At 47.6% G+C, this 26,838-nt stretch overlaps 1 protein-coding gene across 1 annotated transcript in view; it reads right to left on the bottom strand.

The window, feature by feature from the left end:
* Positions 1-26,838, bottom strand: part of LOC308369148 (transcription initiation factor TFIID subunit 4) — a gene marked incomplete at both ends in the record, with an annotated part of 80,287 nt that overhangs the window by 36,718 nt on the left and 16,731 nt on the right. The window contains 8 exons of the mRNA XM_080843493.1: positions 1,772-1,828; positions 6,345-6,470; positions 8,071-8,201; positions 15,028-15,197; positions 21,255-21,369; positions 22,478-22,553; positions 25,485-25,667; positions 26,454-26,543. Coding sequence (XP_080699619.1) covers positions 1,772-1,828; positions 6,345-6,470; positions 8,071-8,201; positions 15,028-15,197; positions 21,255-21,369; positions 22,478-22,553; positions 25,485-25,667; positions 26,454-26,543 — 948 coding nt within the window. The remainder of the gene's footprint in view (positions 1-1,771; positions 1,829-6,344; positions 6,471-8,070; positions 8,202-15,027; positions 15,198-21,254; positions 21,370-22,477; positions 22,554-25,484; positions 25,668-26,453; positions 26,544-26,838) is intronic.

Below are 26,838 nucleotides of genomic sequence, written 5' to 3'. Positions count from 1 at the left end.
ACTTTGATCACAGGGCCCCCGGCAACGCCACGCCGCTGCCTATTAGCGCCCGCGCCCATTTGCATATGCAGGGGACTGGATCCACTTACAGGAAGAGGGGAAAGAAGGGTGGAGGTGGGAGAAGGTGGGGGTGGTGTGGGGGTGGTGTGTGTGTGTGTGTGTGTGTGTGTGTGTGTGTGTGTGTGTGGGTGGGTGGGTGGGTGGGTGCATGTGTGGGTGGGTGCGTGTGTGTGACTAGGAGGAAGAGAATGCCTGCTGTGGATGGAGGTCCGGCATCTTCATCTTCATCAGCCAGCTTTCGTTATCAACATCATCGTGGTTGCAGCCGTCATCGTCGACAGCATTTTTATCATTTTCTTCCTTCAGCTCCTGCTGCTCTAGGCCTCGTCAGAGTCTCGCTCCAGTTTTCAAGCTGATCTTCCCCATGTAATCTTCAATGAAATTATCATCATCTTCACCCTCATAGTCATTTTTCCTGCTTGAGATGTATTACATGAATGTGCACCTCTTCCGAATTGGGGAGTCTCCGAACCTAACTCGACATTAATGTCATCATCTTTCTTGTCATCAACACCACCTTCGTCACAATCATCTTCACCGTTGCCTTTTATCTCCCGTTATTCTCTACTTCTGTTAATTAACTCCTATCAAGTTCCCCCTTCATTTCACACTGAACAGCATCACATCGCCCTCCTTGGCTGGGTGTTAGTGTTTTGTGAGGAAACCCGCCTGTGTTTTGGGTCTTACTTTTTGTGACCTCTCCAGGGCTTATTTCCCTCTGCTGTCAAGCTCGAGTACATAAGGACAGGCAGAGTGCGTGCACACACACAGACACAGACACAGACACAGACACAGACACAGACACAGACACAGACACAGACACAGACACACAGACACAGACACAGACACAGACACACAAGCGCAGAGCACACAACACACACAACACAACATAGACAGAGCACATACATTCACATACACATATTTCTACACACACACATGCACTTAAATACACACACACATATAGTGAGTACACACACAGAGGCCATCATCACCCCCTTACCCATCCTAACTAGCTCACTCACACATCCCGGGCTTCCAAGCAGAACTCCACTGCATAACTACTGGTCTACTTTCCACTCCCTATCCACTGGGAATTTGGGGAGCCTATAATCCTTTTTCATAATTGGGCGATAAAAGCAAGTCTAAGTTTTTCATCTCTCTTAAGCCTGACATCTGTGGCTCTGGTGTTAATGGCGGATATTCCTGGTTTCATCACATCAGGAAGGATGAATCCTTTATTGGAGCTTGAAGAGTAAACATAATGTGGCTGTGGCTGTGTGTGTGTGTGTGTGTGTGTGTGTGTGTGTGTGTGTGTGTGTGTGTGTGTGCAGGTATGAAAGAGAGAAAGAGTGTGTGCATCAGCAACACAGAGAAAAGGCTTCTAATGGCTTTTATAATGCAAATGTTTTGTCTAAAAAGCACTGGTGAATAGATGTCACCTCTTCAATAAGTTCCCTAATTTATCTGTATATGAAAGGGGCGTTGCGCGTGGAAAGCAGCAGTCTAGGGAAGAGTCTCTTCCCTGCCCGGACATCAATCAATCCCAAATCATTCCTCAAACTTTTTTTCCCCTCTCGCTAACCCCCCAACCCCCCTCCCCTTTTTTTTCTCTCGTCAGATTTTAAATGGCATTACATATGTAGCACGGCATGAAAAATTAATATGCTGAAGCTGTGAAAATGTCAAGGGTAATGATCTCCACGGCGCTTACCTCCTTAGCTTTCTGCTTCAGCCGAGCCTGCTCTGGGTCCTCTTGCCTCGAGCGACTCTGCATTGGGAAAGAGAGAGAGAGCGAGAGAGAGAGAGAGAGAGAGAGATAGAGAGAGAGAGAGAGAGAGAGAGAGAGAGAGAGAGAAAAAGAAAATCGACAGAGAACAGGAAAGAGAGAAGAGAAAGGAGAAAATGAGAGAGAGAAGGAGAATGAGCGAGAGAAGTAGAAGACAGAAGGAGGAGAGGGAGAGGGAGAGGGGAAAAAAAAAGGCGACACAGGTTAACAGCTGTTTTCAGGACCCCCTCATCTGTTGCCGTGAGTACAGAAATAGAGGCGGATGGAGCTGGATATGGAGCTGGAGTGGGGGAACAGGATGCAGGGTGTCAAGGACGGTGCGTTTGAACCCATAGGAGAGCGATGGGCCGCCCGCAGGCGCTGCCCTCTGCTCCAGCTCCAAATCGGGACCGTAAATAAGCCGCCGCCGGCTCATCCTAATCAAAAGATGTTATTAAAAATTCCTCCTCTCCAGCTACAGGCACCGGGGGCAGGGGCACACTAAAGCTCAGACAAGTCAGATGGCATATCTCTCCCTTTCTCTCACTCTCTCCTTCTCCGTCACTCTCCCTTTCTCTCCATCTCTCCCTCTCTGTCACTCTCCCTTTCTCCAGCTTTCTTTTTCTTTTCTCAGTCTCAGTGATCACTCTTTCCTTCATTCCTTTCTATGACTATCGTTTTTTCGGACTAGTTCTCTCTGTTCCCAGTCGTTTCCTCTTTCCCTCAATCACTTATTTTAATTGGTGTCCTTTTATGGGTTTGCAGTGTGCTCTCTTGTGTAGCTGTGGTAAAAGATTAGACTAGGAAGACTAGACCTTGATAAGAGGTTGATAGCCTTGTAGCATTTGAATATCCTAACATTATGTGGCCATGTTACTCTCCATCCTGTACAGACATAGCACAGGTCTCTCTCTCACACACACACACACACACACACACACACACACACACACACACACACACACACACACACACACACACACACACACACACACACACAACGTGATTGGTATCAAATCCTTTTTCTCCCCGCACGGACTAATGGGATTGAGAAGTGGTCGAATTTACGACTTTAAAAGAAAATAAGATGCTAATTAGATATTAGTTCCGTTTTTCACTTCTTTCCATCTGGAGACAGCGCAAATATCCTGATTAAGGACACGTTTAATGTTTTATATGAGCTTTATTATCGAACATTTGTACATTTTAAGTTTGTGTGAGCATTATCATCGGACATTTTGACCAGCACGTTTTTAAGGTTCTTTTTTTTACATTTTCATAAATAACCGGCTAACGGAAACCCTGACACACACACACACACACACACACACGCAGATATACAGACAAACTCAAGCACAAATCCCACATCTCCCTCTGTGACACAGGCAAAGCATCTGTGTAGTGTTTGTGAATGCACTGCAGATGGACGGGCCTGTGATGGACTGCCAACAGCATGAGTCATGCCTAATACACCCCCTTAAGATAGATTCGGTGCTCGGTACAGGCATCTGTGTGTGTTTGAGTGTGTGTGTGTGTGTTTGAAAGCGAGAGAGAGTACAAATTGGTGGAAGAAGGATACAACACGAGTGTGTGCTTATGAGTGTGCACAAGAAAAATACTGTGATTGTGAGTGTGTGTAAGAAAAAAATAAGTGAGTGAGTACACGTGTGCAACTTGGAGAATTTGTTTGTGTGTGTGTGTTTATGTGTGTGTGTGTGTGTTTATGTGTGTGTGTGTGTGTGTGTGTGTGTGTGTGTGTGTGTGTGTGTGTGTGTGTGTGTGTGTTCGTGTGTGTGTGTGTGTGTTCGTGTGTGTGTGTGTGTGTGTGTGTTTGTGTAGGGAAGAAGTGTGTGTGTGTAGTTGTTTGCACAGACTATCAGTGTCTAACAGTTCCTTTTGCTATTGACTGCACAGCGGGTGCTGAAGCGTAGTGTTTGAACGCACAGGCTAACGGTGAACAGCGCTCTAATTGCACCCTGCCTCAGTAATGGTCTCCTACCTATGTCAATGGCCACGCTAGCTTCTGACTGTCTGCAATCAAACACTTCATTTTTTTTCGCCTTCGGTCCACTATCCGGCACAGGCTCTCTCTCTCTCTCTCTCTCTCTCCGTCTCTCTTTTTCTCTCCCCCCTCTCTACACCACTCCTCTCCTCTCTCTCTTTCTCTAAGTCTCCCTCTCTTCATCTCGCTCTCTCTTCTCCCTGGCTCATCAGCGCATGCAGCTGCCCTGCCTTTCTCGTGGCTAATTGGCTTTAAATATATCAGGCGGTTCACGCACTGGCCGTGTGTGTGTGTGTGTGTGTGTGTGTGTGTGTGTGTGTGTGTGTGTGTGTCGCTATCTCCAGGAGGACTAATGCGTTTGGCCTCTGGCCTGGTGGGTTCGCCGCCGCATCCCCGGAGTCTTGAGTCATGTTTGAAATGGACGGAGCGGGAGGAGGAATCATTTTTTGCCGGTGCTCATGTTTAAGGGGTCAAGCTGGTGCCGTGCCTGCCAGGAAGGACACCAGGGTGGAGGCTTAAACATAGCCCTGGGGGTCTGCAACATAGGGGGGAGGGGGGCTTCCATTCCAGGATTCTACTACTACAGCGTCTTTGGAAAGGGATGGACATTTGTGTATCCCCTCACCAAACAGTAAGCAATGCGCTGCACCCTCAAAACATCTGTGTGACATGGCACAGGGTGCTCCTAATCTCTCACACACAGACACATACACACAGACACACACACACACGCTCTCTTACATCCACCCAAATAAACCCGGAGTGCCACCCCTCATCACTGACATTAAGAGAAGGTCCCCCAGCAGAAGCCTGTGCCTGACTCCTGCCGGCGTCTGGCTCCATAAATCAGGGTGATCTCCCAGCCCAAAGTCAATGGGGTCGGCGGGGCTCTTGTGCGCCGCGGGTGGGAGGGAGCGGCCCTTCCCCTGAACCACAGGCCGCTCTAATATCATAATAACACCATTAACACAGAGAGGAGAGGCTTAACGGCGCCGCGGCCGCTCCAGCCCAAAATGAATTAATGAAGTCAGCCGCTCTCCTCCAACGTGTGGACGTCTGGCTATGGGCAACACACACAAACACAAACTCTCTCTCTCTCTCTCACACACACACACACTTAGACACACATACTCCTAGCGGCCATAGTGACTTCTGTGCACCTGCACCCGCACACCCGCATGCACACACACACACACACACACACACACACACACACACACAGACACACACACACAGACACAGACACACAGACACACAGAGGCTAAGGTGATTTTGTTCATGCAGTGCTCCTGTGTAGTGCACGTGGTCCTGGGCATCAGAAGTGCAACCCTTAATTTAAGGACACCTAGTGGTGTACTATGGGCTGTACTACCACAGTACCTCCATCCATGCTGTTCAGTCTGCATGTTGGAGAATGCAGTGTATGAAGAAGATTATGGGCTGTGCTTGCATTAAATGCCAGCAAACACTATTTGGCTATACGGCTCAGTTTGGTTTAAAAAAAAAAAAACTGACCTTAGGTATCAAAAGAAAACCCTTAACCCGAATAGTTTCTTTGAAAAATTTGGTCTGGAGTGAGAGGAGTTTGTATGTTGAGAATGAATATTAACAGTTCAGTAACATGCTGACTTCACTTCTGTCTGACCTATAACACTTCTAAAATGCTGGAAGTCCTTGTTATGTCCATGATATCAGCAGTACAGGCAGGGTCCTTCTGCTGAGGGGGTGATCTCTCTCACATCCCATCTCAGGCACACAATGGGCACTCCCGACACGATGTCTGGCTGTCTCTAAGGACCCCAGGGGACACACTGAGAGTCCGCCTCCTCTCTGTCCGTGGCAGTGATTGAGTCCTAACCTAATGCTCCTACTTCAGCACCTACAGTCAGGGTGAACCCTGCAGAACCCTGCTCAGCCCCTTCTGGTCATTCTCTGATGTCAAGGGGGCCAATTTAGACAGGAAAACCGTGTATATTGAAAAGAAATTATGTGTTTTTTTGTTTGTTTTCTCCAGATACAAACACTGATGCTATCTTTTCCTGTTCATTCTAGGCATGTGAAATGTGCTATTGATATGTTTGTATAGTTAATTTAACAAAGAAATTTAACTTCAATCCCAAACAGTATTTTTTCCCACCAGAGTATTGGCTCAGTAAGAGGTTAACCCCTGAACCGAATGTTACTCGTGCCAACACCTTAGATCAGGGGTCTCAAACTCAAATTACCCAGGGGCCAATGAGCGTCCAGTCTGGTCATTGGGGGGCCAGATGTTTACAGTAAGCGTTGGGGTGGCCCATTTAAATCAATGGAACTTTTCATTTTTTTTTTTAAATCAATGGAGCTTTGAGGGCCGGATAAAATCACTTGGGGGGCCGGAATTGGCCCGCGGGCCTGAGTTTGAGACCCCTGCCCTAGATGGACAGAGTCTCTGTGAGTGTGTGCAGGGGATGAAGGGATGGCGGGAGAAGAGGGGAGAGATAAGAAGAGACAGGGAAAGAGGGATGACCCAGGACTCACCTTGGCTGCTTTGAGCAGAATCTCCCTCTCCTGCTCGTCCTTCCTCTGCTTCTCCATCCTCTCCAGCTGCTCAAAGAACTTCAGCTGCGACCGCACGTCTGTCGACTGCTCGTACCACTCGTCGTCCTGACAGACAGAGGAAGAGAGAGAGAGAGTGAGAGAGAGAGAGAGACAGAGCGAGGAAGAGGGAGAAAGAAAGGTTGGAGTGAAGACGATGAGGGAGAGAGAAAGGGAAATGGAGAGACAGAACTGTTTAACAAAACAAGAGAATAAACATTTGAGGTAAACTCTACTTTCAGAGGACAGGATAAACAGCTTGAACGCCCTTCATAACAACATCAAACACCGCAGTGTTAAAAGTGTTCAAGAAAAAGACAAACAACAACACAAATAAAATATGAGTCGCATTAAAGTTTCAGGTCGTAAAAAAGTTGAGTGGCATCATTGATCTTTATTTAAGTTTACTAAGTGCTTCTGTTTCTTTTCCTACAGTCCCTTCTCCATCTTTCAGCTCATCTTTCTCTTGCACCCCGTCTCCATGTGTGTGTGTGTGTGTGTGTGAATGTGTGCGCGTTACCGAGAGTGTGTGTGTGTGTGGGGGGGGGGCTGCGCTTGTGCCTGTGCGTGTGTGTGAGGAGCAGGGTGACTTCTAAGCCCCTGCTCCCTCCTTTGTAGTGTGTCGAGTTGGTGCGCTCTTTCAGGACGCTGGCGTGTTTCTCGCTGATGTCGACAGAGAGAGAGAGAGAGAGAGAGAGAGAGAGAGAGAGAGAGAGAGCGCTCTGCACCTACCGCACTTCTAACTCACCTCATTCACGAACCGCAAAAAGACACAAAGGCGAAGGAAGAAAAGAAACGAGAAGAAAGGAAGAAGAAAGAAAGATGAGACGACAGACGTCAGTGGCGGCCAGAGAGCCCTGCTACCCAGTCCTACCCTAAGACAGAGTGAGCGAGGAAAACAAAAGCCTTTCAAGGGTTTCAATATCTTAGTTGCGTTGGCAGGAATGGGACGGCTGGCTTCCCATCCCAACAAGCAGACACCCATCACTTAAAAGCTGCTGCTGCTGTTGTTGTTATTGTTATTGTTATTGTTGTTGTTGTTGATGATGATGCACAGCTACAGTCACTACAGTAAGCGCACCAAGGGGTATTTGTGAGTAAACATCATAATATGGGTAAACTGGCATTTGAAATGGTTAAACAGGAAGGCTTTTGTGATGTATTGACGTGCAAATGTCATGAAACTGAGGTTGCCCATCAACTACTGAGTGACAGCTGCGTGTGGTGAAGTTCTAAGGGGCGCACAATTTCTGAATCTAAGGTCTTGCTTATGTCTTCTGAGGTTACCATATTAGAGAGAGACACAGTCATACACTTTCTGCAAGTCCGTAGGGATATGGCACACATAAAAACATTTGGATAGAAGACGCTACAACCATACAGATTATACAAATTTGCACAGCGAGAAGATACTTGACAGAAGTAAAGTTGTCTAAACTGATCGAGAACAAACTTTTTAATCGTTTTAAAAGTGTGACTTGTTTGTGTGAATGAAAATGAGCACCTAACTCCATCCTGTTTGATATATGCATAAATGTGTATGGTTTTCTGTATGTGTGTGTGTATGTTTGAAAGACACTGACTTTGTGTATGTGTGTGTGTGTGTGTGTGTGTGTGTGTGTGTGTGTGTGTGTGTGTGTGTGTGTGTGTGTTTGTGTGTTCATCTTACTTTGCAGGTGTCCATGCGGTGCTGGGCGATGGCAGACACCTTCTCCAGAACGGTTCGAAGGCGTGACTGCGTTGCGTGGGCGATGAAGTTGACCGCTTCAAGGGGCACTTCCGTCACCCCAAACCTCTTCGCTGGAGGACACAAAAGAGGAAAGCACATGGTCAAAACAACAGACAACAGAGACAAGCAACCAGTCAGACACAGAGACACAGAGACAAGCAACCAGTCAGAAACACTCAACCGGTCTGAGGACCAGGTCCCTCTCAGAGACCACTGGAGACCTAGGAAGAGAAAGACCAGGTCTCCTTCAGAGACCACTGGAGACCTAGGAAGAGAAAGACCAGGTCTCCTTCAGAGACCACTGGTGACCTGAGAACAGAAAGACCAGGTCTCCTTCAGAGACCACTGGTGACCTGAGAACAGAAAGACCAGGTCTCCTTCAGAGACCACTGGTGACCTGAGAACAGAAAGACCAGGTCTCCTTCAGAGACCACTGGTGACCTGAGAACAGAAAGACCAGGTCTCCTTCAGAGACCACTGGTGACCTGAGAACAGAAAGACCAGGTCCCTCTGAGAGACCACTGGTGACCTGAGAACAGAAAGACCAGGTCCCTCTGAGAGACCACTGGTGACGTGAGAACAGAAAGACCAGGTCCCTCTGAGAGACCACTGGTGACCTAAGAACAGAAAGACCAGTAGTAAGAGGCAGGAAACTAGACAGAGAGTATCAGAGAATCTAGTCAAAGACGAGCAGAGAAATCAGATACAGCATTAAAGCTGACCACTGTACCAGAAGACTGGTCAGGCACAACAGAGGCATTAGGCCAAGAACAACAGGCTACTCAGACACAAGCACGAACAACTGGGGATGATGTAAAGGCATGTAAAAGGAGAGACCACTCCACTGCAGAATTCAGAGTAGAAGATCAGATACTGTCCAGTTAAACTGAGGGTATTGAACTGAAGGACTACTGAGGGCGAAAGAGCTTTATGCCTATTGATCATTACAACCCTCCTCTCAAACACACACACGCGCACACACACCCTCCCACACACACACACACCCTCCCACACCCTCCCACACCCTCCCACACACACACACACACACACACACACACACACACACACACACACACACACACACACACACACACACACACACACACACACACACACACACACACACACACACACACACACACACACACACACACACACACACACACACACACACACACACACACACACACACACACACACACCACAAAAACAATGGTGTTATAACTTAGAGGCAAGCGCTCGGCAGATCCAGTCGACAAGGCGTAAGGAGTACGAGAAGAAAAAGAAAAACAGACTAGGAAAAGACTCTGGGCTGCCTTTCATGTGAGTAAACGCCATTGACCACCTTCCTTTAAAGGATAATTAGGCTTCCTCCCAGCGATCCACTCTCTAAAGTTCCTGTGCGGAGGACGGAGTTTGGTTAGGTTACAGATCTGTTATTTCTTCCCTTTGTTAATTTGTCATTAACATAATTCTTTCCCTGGCTCTCTTTTAAGTAAACCACACCAATTATTTAAATCTGCCGTACAATACATATACTTTCTTTTTCTCCAACAGCTTGAAAGGATAGGGATTGTTAAAAACTAGATAATTAGTGTGTGAAAATACAAAAACACGGCGTGCGCATGGCCCACAAAAGAAACGGGAAAATGTGAAACTCCGAAAGAGATGCCATCTCGCTGCACATAAGGACTTAAAAAAAAGAAAAAACGACAGCAGAGAGAAATAGAGAGAGAGAGAAGGAGAGAGAGAAACATTCGTTCAGTGAAGAGGAATTTATGGCTAGTGCCAAAGTAAGCAGAGTTCTGTGGTGGAAAGACCTTCTCCTAATTTGCAGTAATGGGAGTGTGTAGGCTCCTGCAGCTGGCCCATACTGCTGCACTCCATCCATACGGCTCCTATACGTTCAACATTAGATTACTCGACCTTGCCAAAACTACTCACATTCTCTCCGACTGCAACACAAACACAGAAAAGCAGAGGATAGCAGAACTCACACACACACACCAACAGAAACAAGGTATCCGTGTTAAGACATTGTTTCGTAAGCACATGACTGACCGAACAGTTGACTCTTGACATTTAGAGCATACATGCGTTCTTCAGTATGTGCAGACAGGCAGTACAGCATGATGACAGTTTCATATCATTACCTTGTTTGCACTTTGAAACACAAGTTAGTGTATTCAAAATACACTTTGCATTTCCAAAAAAATGGAGAGAAATATTTTAACACTGGTATTGCAAACCCCTTTGTTTATTAATTTCCCTGACCTAAGGGTTATATAGACTTACAGCCTGAACCCCACAGAGGCCGAGTGGTCCTTGTAGAATAAGACTACTCTGCAGGGGCTGCGCCTCGTGACGGGGGTCTCCCCCTTGAGACGGGGGCTTTTGGCAGTCCTGAGAGGCCGGGGAGCACTGAGGGTTTAGTGTGAGAGGCCGGGGAGCACTGAGGGTTTAGTCTGAGAGACCGGGGAGCACTGAGGGTTTAGTCTGAGAGGGTGACACTGAGGACAGATCCAACGGAGTTCCAGATCCAGGGAGAGGAGTCTCTGTCAGGAGGTTCGAGCCATGTTCAAACAGCAGCAGCAGGAGCAACAGCACTCCTCAGCCTCACTTTTGTGTGAGTGAGTGTGTGTGTGTGTGTGTGTGTGTGTGTGTGTGTGTGTAAGACGAAAGATAGAAAGAGAAAAGGGAAGAATGCACGCATATGAGCCATCAGTCCATAGATACCTCAAATAAAACAGTTCCTCCAGGATTTGATTGGGATTGTTGTTGCCAAGAGTGACCACATTTGCTATTGGAATTCTCAGAAATTGCTGTTAATATTGCCGCGATTTTGAGAAATGCGTATGATTTCTTTGCAACTGCCAGAAAACCTCATCTTTTCTGTGCATGTATGCATGTCTGTGCACACGTGCTTCTCAGTGGGGGGCAGAGAGATGCAGTCTGCTGGTGAAGGCAGCGCTAAGAGGGCAGTGTGCGCTAGACCTGTGCAGCCTGGCGAGGGCCGAGGGCCGGGGTGATGCCGGGCTGTGTCGCCGAGGCTGAGCCGACATGGCAGGCCGGGGCACCTCCCCTGGTCAGCTGTCGGCAGAGAACTCGCCCCAGCCCCATCACTGCCACCGTGGCCCCGCACAACAGCAATTTGCCAGCAGGGGGCCCACATCGTCCCCATGGACCCCCACACAGAACCCTGGGGCCCGCAGGGGCCTCGCAGGGAAGGAAGTGACACGTGTTTCTAAACTGGAGTGGTGCTGACTGCGGCCGGATCACGGCTAGTCTGAGAGGTAGGACACAACAGCACAGGCCCCGAGGGCTGCATGGAGCAGGACTGCAGAGATTTAATTGAGATCCAGAGAGAGCAGGGAGGGAGGGTATGGGTATGACAGGAGTGGACACCTTCAGGTGGGTGTTATTTAAAGCAGTTTGTCTGGTAATTACAAGAAGTGCAGCAGGGGGGAAGACATGACTTATTGAGGATTTGGAAGTCAGAATTACAAAAATGCAAATGCTAAATGTTGCATATTTCTCCTCACTGTTCTCAGAAATTGTCAATTTGAGAAATGTTCTTCCTAGTTCCCCGCACCCACCACCACCACCCTGGGTACCCTTAAGACATTGAACACACACACACACACACACACACACACACACACACACACACACACACACACACACACACACACACACACACCAGTGGAGGTTCTTCCATTGAGGAAACGGAGGAAGAACCTCCCCAAACCTTTTGAGAAATGTATTTTTGTAATTGAACTGACAACTCCTTTAAAAATGCAGTTTGATATCAGTATTTAATACTATACATATTATAATTTGTTTCCCTGAGTTAAAATAACATTAGCACCCCCTATCGTAACAAGAAATTACTGCACGGAGGACGTCCTCCCTTTGGCTCCCATTGAGATCAATGTAATCTGTCTCTGATACTGGCGGTTCTTGGGGCTCATTCACTTACATTGCCCAGGGGAGGAAAGACCTCCCTAGCATCTGAGTCTGCGCCAACATCGCTTAACCAATAAACAACGGATTTGGCGTTGGAGGGAGGGGATTAGACATTAATACCGAAAGAAGTTTCCGTCTTCAACCATTCTGCTGAAGGATATCGATAACTCGTCACCCTTAAAGAGTGTTGTAGAAAGATTGCAAATAAAGAGGATGTGCAATGGAGAACGAAGATATTGTTCATGTTTTATTGATCAAACCGTTTCATTCATTGAGCTACAGCGAGAAGGTTAGTATATCATAACAACAGGGAAACCTGTTCCAAAAATCCAAGTCACTAAACCCAATGGTAAAACCGCTGCCGTTAATGCTAACTGGTATGCGAAATACTTATAGCTCACTGGTACCATAAAAAAACAATCGGCTGTACTGTTTTGTTTTTAAGTCGTTCATACGCCTATTGTTAGTCTGACTGTTCACGCTCAGCTGACATTCTGAATGGAAATTGTTAATGAATGTTCAGAACGCGATGTGTTTCGTATCTAATTAGCCTACACATTGACAAACATTCTGAAACATCCATTAACATCCACATTTGCCACAAACAATGTTAGGTTAACAGCCCATGTTAATAGTTCTGAAATAATGTTCTCTTACTTGATGCCTTTGTAACTTGTTGTTTAATATTGTGGAAAGGATGTTAGTGAATGATTCAGAGCATTTTAAATGGCATCACTTTTGGTCTTGTGTCAAAACAATTGCAGCTGAAAATAAATTTAGTCAAGAAATAACCAATAGCTTTAGTAATGGTAGGCCCAAAATTTAGAAGGTAGTTTTTTAAATCAAGAGTAGGCCTGATTTGACTAATTGGCTTTGCATCCTTTCCTTCTGGCCTTGTCTAGTCCAAAGACATGCTGCCCACCAGCTTTTTAAGTACAATGGTGCCACACTGGTGGCTTTGTATCAATTGTATCCCTGCCTGCTATTTTGTAGTACTGTAGTCCACAAAAACACCCTGAAACAACTTGTATCTCACATACTTATGCCACCAACAGAATAAGCAGGCCAATGGCAACCAGGCGCACAGTCCTTCCTCCCTCACTTTAAAAACCACCAGCCGCCACTGACACACACACACACACACACACACACACACACACACACACACACACACACACACACACACACACACACACAACCATTTTCATTGTCACAGTGCAACATTCACATGGCTGAACACCCTCAGATAACACACACACACACACACACACACACACACACACACACACACACATCTGGAGCATGTGAAAGAGCCCAGTGTTTTTAATACATCTATCGGGAGAGAAAAGCAGGTTTGTCAGCCTGTGCGGAGAAATTCAGCTGAGCAGAAGGGGTTGATGATATTGGGGGTGTGGAGGCATGAAGAAAGAGAGGGGGGGGGGGGGGGGGAGACAGAGAGGGAGAGGGAGAAAAAGAAGAGTCCTGTAGCAGAAAACAGCCTTTGCTCAGTCCACAGGACAATCTGACAAGGAGCCTTCAAACAGCCACCCCATAAAGTATGTATGCCAGGGCCTGGGGTCTCCGGAGTTCAGACAGCCACTGAAGAATTCATTAGAGGAGGTGAAAGAACTGTTAAGTGCAGCGCATTTACACCAAGGCCAGCAAGGGGAGAGGGCTCAGAGTAAATCAAACCGCCTCTTTACTGATGACACTCCAGATGGGAGTCAAAACAATACATGAAAATACAACACCCTCACATCACACACACACACACACACACACACACACACACACACACGCACACAGGCATGTGTGTGTCACACACACACAGATACACTTCTCTCTCTCTCTCTCTCACACACACACACACACACACACAAGAAGAGTCAGAAGATAGCTTTCTTCCCCTCGGGCGCTGGAAAAACTGGCCTACATTCTGATGCAGAGAAAGTTTTGAGATCTGCACAGCGCAAAAAAAAAAAATGATTTGGAACTCTGCAGGGCATATGATTTAATTTTGAACAATTCATTTAATTGTCATATTATAGATCTAAACAGCTTTGCCTAAGCTGACCCAGATGCAGACGAGCCACGTACATATGGCCAAAGTGAGGATGGTAATAGTGATGATGATGCTCATAGGAAATACTACACTTACACTACATGATACACTGACTCGTGTAATCATGAGCCAATATCTTTTATAGCAGCACCAAAGATATTTTTTCGTTCTGGGAATATTTAAGGGTAAATGCATGTAGGTGCATCTGATGAACACAAATGGCCAAGACATGTTGAAAATATTTAGTTAGTGAAACCATTTCTAAACCCAGATGAATCTCTGGCGTTAGCTTTAGTGGTGCTTAACCCGTTAGCCCTACCTCCTTAGGGGCATAGTACTTTGGATTCTCATGACAACTTCTTATGTCAATAACAAAGACACATAACGAGAAGACACTTGCACCTTTTTAATTCGTCATACTCGTTAGCTAATTTTAGCTGGTTATCAGCTAGCCTGACATTGCTTGCTCTCTGAACATCTTGGGGTGGGGGGGGGTGGTGGGGTGATACATTCAAACATTAAATAATTAATTCATGCACATTCATGATGTGGCATATTAAAATGTGGTGAATTGTGTGCATATTGCAGTGTTGAGGAGGATGGGGTAAGATGTGGTGTAAGGGGTCTACCACTATTTGTGGAGCAGGTTTCTTGTAGTGCCATATATTATTACGGTTGGATATACTATGCCAACATGTTCAGTAATGTAGCTGGCCGTCTCTCTGATGAATCTGTGCGGCAGGTTATGCCAAAGAGTAATACATAGTGTTCACTTTAACATGAGGATGTGTTTAAGCGTGTCCTGGGGAGTCGCCATGGTGTATTACAGTGTGGTACCCTACTGAGTGCTGAGACGCAGTGTAGCTTACCCGTGTCTAAAATGCGTCTGTGCAGCAGGCCCGTGGGCAGGAAGGCCTCGTCCTTACACGAGCGGATATGTGTGCCCACCAGGTCCGAGTTTGTTGCTAGGATACGGGCGCTCTCCTCGTTCAGGTTCACGCCGGCCATGGAGGCCACGTCATTGATGTCGTCATCATCCCTGGAAAGAGGCAAACACAGATAGAGACTCATTAGCCCGCGTCTTTGGGCCTGGCCTGAAGTATCAACAAACCTCCCTCCCCTGTTCTCCAGGCCTCATTACAGGAGAAGTGGACCTCCGATTCAATTTCTCAGTTTGCTTTACCGAAATCTGAACTTCACTCACAATCAGTAAAGATTAACCTCACATCACACCGCCCTTCCCACTCCGCAATAATGCAAAGCCGAGTGAAACTTTAATAATCTGCCAGCAAATGTACTGCAACGTGTCAAGTTGGGGCCTCGTGATTGGACAAGTAGGGTCACATTTACATTTTTTCTAGAAAGTGAGCGTTAAGACTATAGTAAATGGTCAGGCTCCTCTTTGTCCAAACCTATAAGCTTAATGAACAGAACAAGGTGCCGGGTCAAAAAAAAAGGAGTCTCTTGTAGTTTGTCACCTTCCTAAACCAGCTGAATGTCCTAAAAACTTAAAAGTAGGCGATGGTCACGGCATGCCCTCTGGCCATCAGTGAGGCAACATCGGGAGCCAGATGAGCTGGTTATGTGGAACGACTGTTTGATACAGGGAAGACTTCATCAGCAGCAACCAGAGCACTGGTGTGAGGGAAATGTTCAGAGTTCTTGGTAAAATATCAAAAGGCTGGGGCGATGATTAATACATCAGAGCCACCCATCACCCAGAACCTGCTTCGGCTGCCTGAAAAGAGGCGGAGCTGGAGGGGAAAGCTTTTGATTGACAGCTGCGGTGCTCGCCGGGTCCCTCCTCTCCGGTGCGCCATGGAAACGGCAGCCTGATTAATTCAACGGAGCTTCCTTTGAACGCACTCTTCCGCACACACGCAGGGGTAACTCAAGTATTTCTCTTCTTCTTTATCTCTCTGTCTGTCTTTCTTGTCGTCTTTCTTGTTCTGCCTATATCTGCTGCTTCTTCACTCGGAGGTATTTGTTTTGTTTTGAAGGTTTCACTGGCTGTACCAGAGGCTACACAGAACAAAGTGGAGACTGCTGGTTGACCCGATGCTACCTATACATGTGTGTGTGTGAGTGAGTGTGCCTCTGTATATGTGTATGTGCATGAGTGTGCTTTTTATGTGACACATTTGCAAGTGTGTGTGTGTGTGTGTGTGTGTGTGTGTGTGTGTGTGTGTGTGTATGTATGTGTGTGTGTGCATGTATTTGTCTGCTATACGTGCATATGTATCTGTGAGTTTGTGTGTGTCGGTGTATGCGTGCGTGTGTGTATGCGTGTGTGTGTGTGTGTGTGTGTGTGTGTGTGTGTTACGTGTGTGTGAGTGTTTCAGTTGTACACGTGTACGCCCCCTGCTGCTGGTCCTGTGTTATGCTCTGAAGCCGTCCTGACGTGTCGGTGGGGGGGTGACAGAGAGGATTAGTGGGCACCTCCACCCTCAAGAGCTGGCACTGCCACAGGGCGACCCCCTCCACGCCCAACTCACCGCTAATGAGCATCACACCTGCTGTGCCAAGCGTCCACTCTTCATCATCGGGAGAACGCTTACATAATCCTCCTCATCCTCACCATGGTAACTGTAAATGTTGCCATCATTTACTTATTTGACTAAAGTCCCTTTCACAAACGAAATGTGTAACAATGCCAGATTAGAAACAGTCTTCAATAGATAATTCATTTCCATTCCCAGTTAGCCGTCAAACACAGCAAAGTTGCATGTGTCCCTCAGTCTGTACCACACGACACAGCATGTTATGGAATACTGAGCACTGACATACACATGAAACAATCCTGGAGGAAATGATGGGACATCAATGGGGCAATGGCTTACTCTGGCATCAATGTAGTGGGGGGGTCCCCTCCACCTTGCCCTTCTCAAAAACAGGAATCTTGATGCTCCCATTTCCACTTGAGCCATTGCCATTATTGTTACTAGGTGGCCAGCTGGTAGAATGACCACTGGTCTACACTGGCTTCCATTCCCAAAAAACTGCTTTCTATGCCAGTGGTGATGACATATTTGTCTTTGTATGAGTCAGAGGGTGGTATATCTAAAGAAGTCAGTGGATTCAGAGAGAATTCAGAGAATTGAGTGAGTGAAAGCTTTAACACTGATTGTTCAAACACCAATAATCTAAATAGTCATACTTTGAACATTGACTGCCTGAATGGCTATCATATGTATTATATGAAACTTTCTGACAGACTGAAATGTTGTATTTTCAAAAACCAACAGTCTGATTGGTGATAATCTGAATATCGACAGTCTAAACAGTATTTATTTGACAGTGAATGGGTTCTGGTGTGGTGGTCTGGTCTTGGTTTGCCTCTACCACTGCTGGGCTTTGTTTCAGGAACTTGTTGACTGTGATGCATCCTCCCCTCTGTGACTGTCCATTCCTTATGATGGTGCCACAGAGAAGACATATTTGTGGTGGCTAAATGCATGTGTACTGTACCACAACATGTATAACTAATACTTTACATATTTCTCAGCATTCCACGGATAAAGACTGCCTCAGGCTTTGAAACCTGAGACTAGGCCACAATGAGAGACAAAAACAAGGAGGAGAGAGGGAGGGAGAGACAGAGAGAGAGAGACGAGAGTAGACAAAATGAGTGAGAGAAAAGGTAGAGAGCACGTGAATACTGATTTTATATGTATTGTTCTGTTGATTAATGTTCATTACTGTTGAATATTGAATATTACAACACTGAATAATGTCCAAATAAATATGCACTGACATATCTATGTGTGTGTGTGTGTGTTTGTGGGGGTTCATGTCTGAATGTGTTTGTCAGGTGAAGTGCATTAATAGGCTATGTGTGTGTGTGGGATGGGGACCCCCCAGTCAGTGCTCATACAGAACCCCCCCCCACACACACACACACACACACACACACACACACACACACACACACACACACACACACACACACACACACACACACACACACACACACACACACACACACACCTTGGTTGAATCACTGAAGGGTGAATGTGAGCTCACTGTTGGCATACCTCACTCCCCTTACTAGCTCAACAGCCACTACAGCTGGTACTGGAAAAACCCGCACGCGCACGTACACGCACACACACACTCATGCACGCGCACACACACACACACACACACACACTCACGCATGAACATGCACGCACACGCACACAGAAGGATGAGAGAGATGGGATCAAAGATGGAGAAGGAGAGAGGGACCAAAAGAGGGCAGAGAAGAGACAGATAGTCGGAGTAAGGGAACAGGAGGAGAGGGGGCAGCTGTTTCCACTTAGCTCAGTAAACGGAGGCTGTGGCCACTCAGGGAAACCCACCAGCCCTGTAGTCTGACACACACACACAACCCCCCCCCCCCCCCCCCCCCCACACACACACACACATCCCATGGGCCCTCGAGTTTTCAATCGGGGCAAGTGGAACACTGGGACTCACCAGGCAGACCCAACACACACTCATGCACACACTCACACACCAGTCTCCCGAAAACCATCACACACACTAAACACGCTCTTAAGCCACAGACACATACACACACACCTCTTACCCACTGTCTTTGCATAGCCATTCCATTAATACACACACACACACACACACACACACACACACACACACACACACAGCATGTACATATGCTCATGCACACAAATGTATTGTGAACACACTGCAGCACACAGACTTGTTTAATACCAGTTCACTGGAAACCACTACAATAGTTTCCACTCCAATTCTGCCAATTTCTTGAAAATTAATTCACATTAAATTTAGAATCGAGCCTATTGAAATTCAGCAAAGATTACTCACGGAACGAGCTGAATTGAATTTAAATATTTTGAATTTGATTTTCCAGCCGGAGCCGCCTGAGCCGAGCTGGCGTGGAGGCCTGGGGCCGGAGGCAGCCCTCCGGGGGCGCCGAGGCTGAAGGCTCAGAGGGGGAGGAGGGGGTTGGGGGCTGGGAAGAGGAGGATCATGGGAGGAGAGGTCTGTTCAGACATGTCTGTTCTCTCTGTCTCTTTCCCCATGAAGAAAAGACAAGCTTGAGTGGTTGTGAGTGTAAGTGAATGTTTGGGTCAGGGGGGTTACTAAAGTACAAAATCTGGGTGGCCCTTTTAAAATGAAAGTAAAGCCTCTCACTGGGTAACCAATGTACAGATCAATGTACAACAACAATACGATCTAGTACATATCACTACAGCACAAAACCTACAAATAGGCCGGTTCCCAGGATGGGGGCAAAATGACGCAACTACCTCATCCAACCACCTCATCCAATGAAAGATATAGAGAAAAACGTAGCATAGACAGACACCAACAGCCTCCACTAATGCATGCCTAGAGGACGTGGGTCTGTTTGCCGGAACAAAGAGTTCAACTGCACGGAGTGCAGCTTTTAGGCAAAATGTAAGCCACTGGAGGGGGAGCCTTAATGTAACTGGGTGAACCAATCAAACAGGGCACCACACATAGGGTAACATAGAGCAGCACTGCAATCACTGTATTGGCATTAAAGGCAACCAGAGTAATGAATCGTCAAACTGACTTGGTACCTCGGCCCGCGCTGACTAATGTTAGCTGTAGCCAAAACGTAAGGCCTCGGACACAACTAACATCAGACGCCATAGCTAATTCATGTCCGTGCTTTCCACCTCACAGCCATTTGAAAGGCATTTCAGCAGCGATTTTCGAAATTCAGTGTGCAATAGTCGAGTCTCGTTCAGCTACACGCTAATTATCGGTTTTCAAAAAAAGGATGCCGATTTGGCTGGGGAGTCGGTGCGACATAAAAAAAACGGTTGTTTGTCTTTCCAGCGCAGTTCAAAGGGAAGTGAAAGTCAGGGCTGCGCGGGGTCGGCAGCGCGCGGGGAGGCCACCAAAGAGCGAACAGCACCAAGGCCCGCAGGGGGAGGAGGTCGTCAGTAACAAGCAAGCCTGACAGCTTAATTACCAACGCTGCTAAAGATTTATTGGTTTATCAATCAGAGCCTCCGGCAGCTCCTTTCCCCCCGGCGGCCAAACAGGCAGGCAGGCAGGCAGAGAGGGGGAGAGAGAGAGAGAGAGAGAGAGAGAGAGAGAGAGAGAGAGAGAGAGAGAGAGGAGGAGCGGGCAGTTACCATGAACTCAGTGGTCGCCTTGACCCACACACGTACACACGTGCACTGAAACACTCACACACAATCACACGGATACCAACACATGCACACACATGAACACCACCTCATGCACACACCGAATGCAGCTTCACCCACCCAACTACATACACCCTCTGTCATACATTTACATACATGCACACACTGGCACAACACCATGCACACAGACACAAAACCTCAACACACACAGACACACACCTATAAGTCACACATGGACACATAGATGATGTATAGTTATGCAGAACCCAAGTAATTAACTATACATGATCTATCTGTAATAAATAAATAACCTATGGGTCATTGCACATTTCCTAAGTAACATATGCCCTCAGTCATTCCACCTCTCAATCACGCATGTGTGTACACACACACACACACACACACACACAGCAAATGATGGTTGGAATATAAGCTACAGCCTTGCCAGTACGTGCCCTGCTCTGCGAGTTTATTATTTCAGATTCAGTTCATTTAGCTTATAGGTCTGGACAAAGGCCTGTCCAAAAGGGGCGCTTTCTGTGTGATCCTACACTTCATTTGAGACCCAGAGATCCAGAGAGAAAGGGACAGAGCGAGTGAATTAGACAGACAGAGCGGGGGCTGGAGAGTGTGAGAGAGCGAGAGCGATGAGGACCCTGGAACAGACAGGCGCTGGGACTGAGACTCGTGGCCGTGGCTGAGAGTGTAGCCCGCAGTCATCTACAGGAGCTCGGTGGAAGACTGCCCCCATGTGTCTGCTGTGAGCAACACTCCTCCCTCTCCCTTCCTCCCTCTCTCTCTCTCTCCATCTTTCTTTCTTTCTTTCTTCTCCCTTCAGTGAACAACACACTCAGTCTTTTGTGTCTTTTTTGTGTCTTTTTTTCTTTCTTTCTTTCCCCCACATCTTCCTTTCCCGCTCTCGGCCCTTTCTTCGGTCGTGTGTGTACCTGAAAGATCCGCCTCCGGGGTCGTTGAGCTTGTTTTTCTGGTTCCCAGGGAGCTGAGCGGTGAAGCCCTGGGGACTTTTCCCCGTCTGGCTGACTGGTCCCTTCCCGGCCACGCCTGGGAAATACAAAACACACACACACAAACACACAGACAGACACACACAAAAACACACATCAACGTTAGCACTTCACGTCTTTGTGCATCTCCGTCAAAACTCGCCGCACGCAACTGCCGGCAGGCCAAGCTACCTTTCCCCGCTCCCTGCTCGCCTCATGGCGTTTCACACACAAACACACACACACACACACACACACACAACCATCTCTCCCTCTCCTCCTCTGCCGCAGTGGCGGCGGCGGCTCTCCCCAGGTCTGCTGTGGAAGCGTCGGGGAGACGTGGCAGAGACCGGAGACTCGGGCCTGTCAATAGTGGTGTGCTTCAGAGGCCGCCAGGCGCTCCCGGACGTGTCGCCTGACGGGCACGGGCACTGCCACTCTCGATCTGCGCTCGCGTCTCTAACAGGCAGGCATGCTCTCCGTGCCCAGCAGGCATCACGTGTGGCGTGTGTATTTTTAGAGTTTTTTTTTTTTCTCCTCTTTCCTCTCTGTTCCTTTTCTTTATCCCAGCATTCGAATTTGGAGGACATAAAACAACCCCTCACAGAGCTCCCACAGTCTGCCCGTGGACCCTCCACAGGGGTGGTAGGAGTTTTTTGGTACACAAGTACAGAAATCTTTGATAACACCCACATTCCCACACACACCTGAAGCTGAGATCTGAGAGAAAAGGCATGAGGTAGAACCTCTCATGCCCCCCTCCAGCTATGGATAGAACCAAAACCCAGGTCAATAACTGGGCTAATTAATGGTCAGACTGGAAAACCCTAAAGGGAGATTAGGCCTTTGCTGTCATTGTACTTTGGGGTCACTTCAGCTGGTCGCGCACCTCTCAATTTCTGTAACTTTGTGAATGTGGCGCGCCTGGCAAATATGCAAAATGGGTACTGGGTGAAACAACCCGCTCCAACACATTAATTTGGGCAAACTATGGCAGGACTTTAAATACTGTTCCAGAAATGTGCCATATCTGCCAACTCGTTTACCAGTCTGCAGTGTTTGTAGGAGCATGCAGGCAGGTCTAGGATCATCTGTTCAGCTAAGGGAGTTATTCAGAGGGGATATGGGAGTCAGAAGGGTGCTGTTCTCTGAACAGGCCCACGTACCTGGTGCTCGAACTGCCTGAGTGATCACCATGGGCATTCGCACCTGGGCCCCAGGACCACACACACGCTTGATACCCTACAGATAGAAACAGAAAGAGACAGACAGGGAGAGGGAGAGGGAGAGGGAGAAAGAGACTTAGAAAATGGATCACGCCGGGTTTAGGTTTAAGAAAAGCACCATTGTAAACAGCACTTCATGAATGAAATCACACTTTGAGGCCATCATGAATAACAGAACATCAGGACATACAGCAGAAAGTTACACACACAAAAAAACATTCCTTTCATGTGATTTCAGTCCTTTATATCAGGATCCCCTTGGGTGTGTTTTATTAGGTGCACACACAATAAAGGAAAGCAAACACACGAGAATGAGAAAATATGTATGTGTGAGTACATGTGAAGACATGTGTGCGTGTGTGTGTGTGCATGTGTGTGTGTGCGTGTGTGTGTGCATGTGTGTGTGTGTGCGCGCGCGAGTGTGTGTTTGTGTGTGTAGGCATGCCCATGGACCTATGTAAGTGTGTGTGCCTCTAGGTGTGGCTGTGGTGTTGCATGTGTTCCAGTTCCAGGTGTGTGAGCAAGTGTGAAGCTAAGCGTGAATGTTTTACCTCAGTAAGGAAATACATACAATGTGAGTGTGTATGTTTGTGCTTGTGGGAACACGAGTGTTAACACACTTATTTGTGTGTGTTTACATGTGACAGTGTGCAGCAATGTGCTCTACATGGTGTGTGTCTATGCTCATGTATGTATGTGTATGAATATGTGTGTGAGTGATAAAGACAGTGTGTGTGTGTGTGTGTGTGTGTGTGTGTGTGTGTGTGTGTGTGTGATGTGTGTGTGTAGATTGGGGCTCCTGTTAACAGAAATGCTTCCTTCCTTCCTTCCTTGTGAGCGCTGTGCCTCCAGCAGAGCCCTGGGCCACACATCCATTCCCTCTGTTTGCCTCCCCCTGCACATCTCTCTCTCTCTCTCTCTTTCTCTCTCTCCCTCTCCCTCATTTTTCAGGTCGCAACACACACTGCATTAATGCTCAGAGCTGACACCTATACACACCCACATAGCCACATATACCTGTACACACACACAAACACATACACACACCTGCAAAGACACACACACACACACACACAAACAAACAAACAAACACACTGTGGCCTTGTTACACACCCTTGGCAAGTAAGGGCTCGGGGTAATGGTGAGAGAGATGAGGTAGAGAAGCTGTGTGGGTGAAAGAGATGAAAAGATAGAGGGAGGGGCAGGGGGATTTTCAGGCTCTGGGGCACAGGTAGAAGAATGGGGCCAGGGACACGTTTCACACCAGAGGCACAAGTTTATCACCTCTGTCTGATGACCACATCTAGCCAAGGCACAGGGAAAGAGAGAGGGATGATGGAGGGAGAGAGAGAGGGGGGGATGTGTAGCAAGACAGAGAGGGAGAGAGAGAGAGAGAGAGGGAGGGATGGGTAGCAAGGAAGAGAGGGATGATGGAGGGAGAAAGAGAGGGAGGGATGTGTAGCAAGAAAGCGAGGGAGAGAGAGAAAGGGAGGGATGGGTAGCAAGGAAGAGAGGGATAGAGAGAGGGAGGGATGGGTAGCAAGGAAGAGAGGGATAGAGAGAGGGAGGGATGGGTAGCAAGGAAGAGAGGGATGTTGAGGGCCACAGAGAGGGAGGGAAGGGTAGCAAGGAAAAGAGGGATGTGGAAGGAGAGAGAGGGATGGGTAGCAGGGAAGAGAGGGATGATGAAGAGAGAGAGAGAGGGAGGGATGGGTAGCAAAGAAAAGAGGGATGCGGAGGGAGAGAGAGAGAGGGATGGGTAGCAAGGAAGAGGGGGATGTGGAGGGAGAGAAAGAGAGACTGGGGCAGAGTGGTAAATGGAGAAGTATGAGTAGTGCAGGGCTGAACAAAGTAAATATAGACTCCAGTACAAATACAACAGCCTGCGTCTTAGAGAGAGGGACAGGATACACCTGAGAAAGATGGACAGACAGACAGTCAGGTACATGTACAGACAGATTAATGGATGGAGAGAGAGAGAAGGAGAGAGACACAGACAGAGAGACTGACAGACAGAGAGAGAGAGAGTTGTGAGCCAGTTCTGATGTCCGCTCTTCCTAATTGACCCAGTTTCCTGCGCTGACCCGTGGCCTGGGAACATGCCTGCTGGATGGAACTACCCGCTCCTGGCAGGGAATGAGGCGTCCCCTTGGCACTCAACCCATGGCAGTGGACGCAGACCTCGGGTGGATCATGTAGAGAGGACACTCTAAGCACCATGTCCCCGTCCACAACAATCCCTGGACCTCACTCTTGCTCTCTCTGTGGCTCTCCCTTAACCACTGTCTCACTGTCTCTTGTTCTCTCTGTTTCTCTCTTTTCTTGTCATCTGCCTTTCTTCCATGCACTCTTTTCCTGCCTCTTTCACCCTATCTGCCCTGCTCGCTCACTTCCTTATTGGCTGGTTTCTCTCTCCCATCACTCCATCTCCCTCCCTTCCTCCCACTCCCTCTGCAGCTCTGCCCCCAGCTCTGGCTCTCTCTGTGTGGGCAGGAGGGGTGTGCAGGCTGGGCAGGAGCCTGGGGTGAGGGCCTGTCCCCTTGGCTCACCCCTCACTCACAGCCCGGGAAGAGACACCTACAGAAGCACTGCCGCTAGGGTGTAATAAGGGTGTTATTACATGTTATAAACACAGCCTTCCCGCTTTCCCCCTCTTAAACTAGTCATGGCCTCAATATAATGCACACTCTCAGATGTTCCTGCAAATGTGCAGGAGGCAAACACATTCATCGCTCTCTCCTACACACACAAACAATCCCATCATTACACATACCACTGTCATCAAATACTCATCTCTCTCTCTCACACACACACACACACGCACACACACACACACAGTCATCCATGAGTTGGCAGTGGCTGGCCTCTAAGCCTGGTTGTGACCGTGCCCCCCTGTAACCCCCTGCCAGTGCCAGGCTGCAGGGTGGTGGCAGGCAGCTGTACATACCAGCGCAGCTGAGTGGGCACCGGCGGGCAGCGGGCTGTTGGGCTGGCGCGCACGGACAGCTGGCATCGTAGTGCCAGCACAAGGGACCGGGCTGGCGATGGCGCCAGGTTTGGCGATGACCTGGGGGTGGGTCAGAGTCTGCTGGTTGCTGAGCAACGAGAGCCGCAGCGCCGGGAGACTTTTCTGAAGGGGGAAAAGGAAGAGCGAGAGAGAGAGAGGGAGGGAGGGACAGAGAGAGAGAAAGAAAGGATTGATAAAAGGATACAAAGAGATACAGAGAAGAGAGTGGTCAAGCATGTGTCCTGTTGACTTGTTCTTTTCGGCTATGAAGGACAAATTACATTTTGGGTTCATTAACTGATATCCTATCAAACAAAAGACTTCATACAAGAGTAATGATATTGGTGAGAGCAATAAGGTACAGGCAAGGACCAAGCCAAACAGTGGGCTGTGCAGGCACTTCTGATTTGATAATAAAATCTACTACTACTTTGTTAAGGTTTGTATTTGTGTTCATGAGACACAGGTTACCATAATTGTTTCTAATTCTGCAAAGTACTTGTGTGTGGACATTTAAATGAGACTATTTAGAAGCATCAGTTAGTGTGTGTGTATAAATGTGGGTGAGTATGTGTTAGTGTGTGTCAATCCAAGTGTGTGTGTGTGTGTATGAATGAGTGCAAGTCAAAGTGTGTGTGTGGGGGGAGGGGGCTGCTGATGTGACTCTCATCTGTGTTGGCTGGATAAGCCCTACAGGGGAAGTCAGGCACTGCTTCAGGCCTCTCTGTCACACACACTCTTGAGTCAGGCCAGGGGAGCAGCAAACATGACACACACACACACACACACACACACACACACACACACACACACACACACACACACACACACACACACACACACACACACACACCCTTATTCATGTCTTCAGTAAAAACACAGATGCATCACCACAAACGCATCACCAACCTTGAGGAAAGGGACCAGGTATGGCTGAGGTGACGACTTGAGTTCTGTCTGTAATCGATTGGTGAACTCCTCTGGCTCAATCTTGGCATCCTGAAGCAGAAGAAAAACAAAAAAAAGGTGAAGAAAAAGGGAATCAGCCACAGTTTGATATAAAGATTTAGACATTGTTAACGATTCATAACAAGTTACACAGACAATATGACATTTTGCTAGTTGAAAATTAAAGCCACGTGTATAAGAAAGAATTACACAAACAAATAGTTTGTGTGTTTTATGCTGCCACCTATAGCTGACAAGATGGTATTACATTACAGGGCTACTTCAAACCATTCACATGCCAGTCTATTGCCAGAGTTAAAACCCTTATGGGTATGTGGACCCATTT

The sequence above is a fragment of the Sprattus sprattus genome (genome assembly GCF_963457725.1).
Source record: "Sprattus sprattus genome assembly, chromosome: 8".
Classification (NCBI taxonomy): domain Eukaryota; kingdom Metazoa; phylum Chordata; class Actinopteri; order Clupeiformes; family Clupeidae; genus Sprattus; species Sprattus sprattus.
The sequence above is the reverse complement of the archived record's forward strand: the minus strand, read 5'-3'. Positions and strand labels throughout refer to the sequence as shown.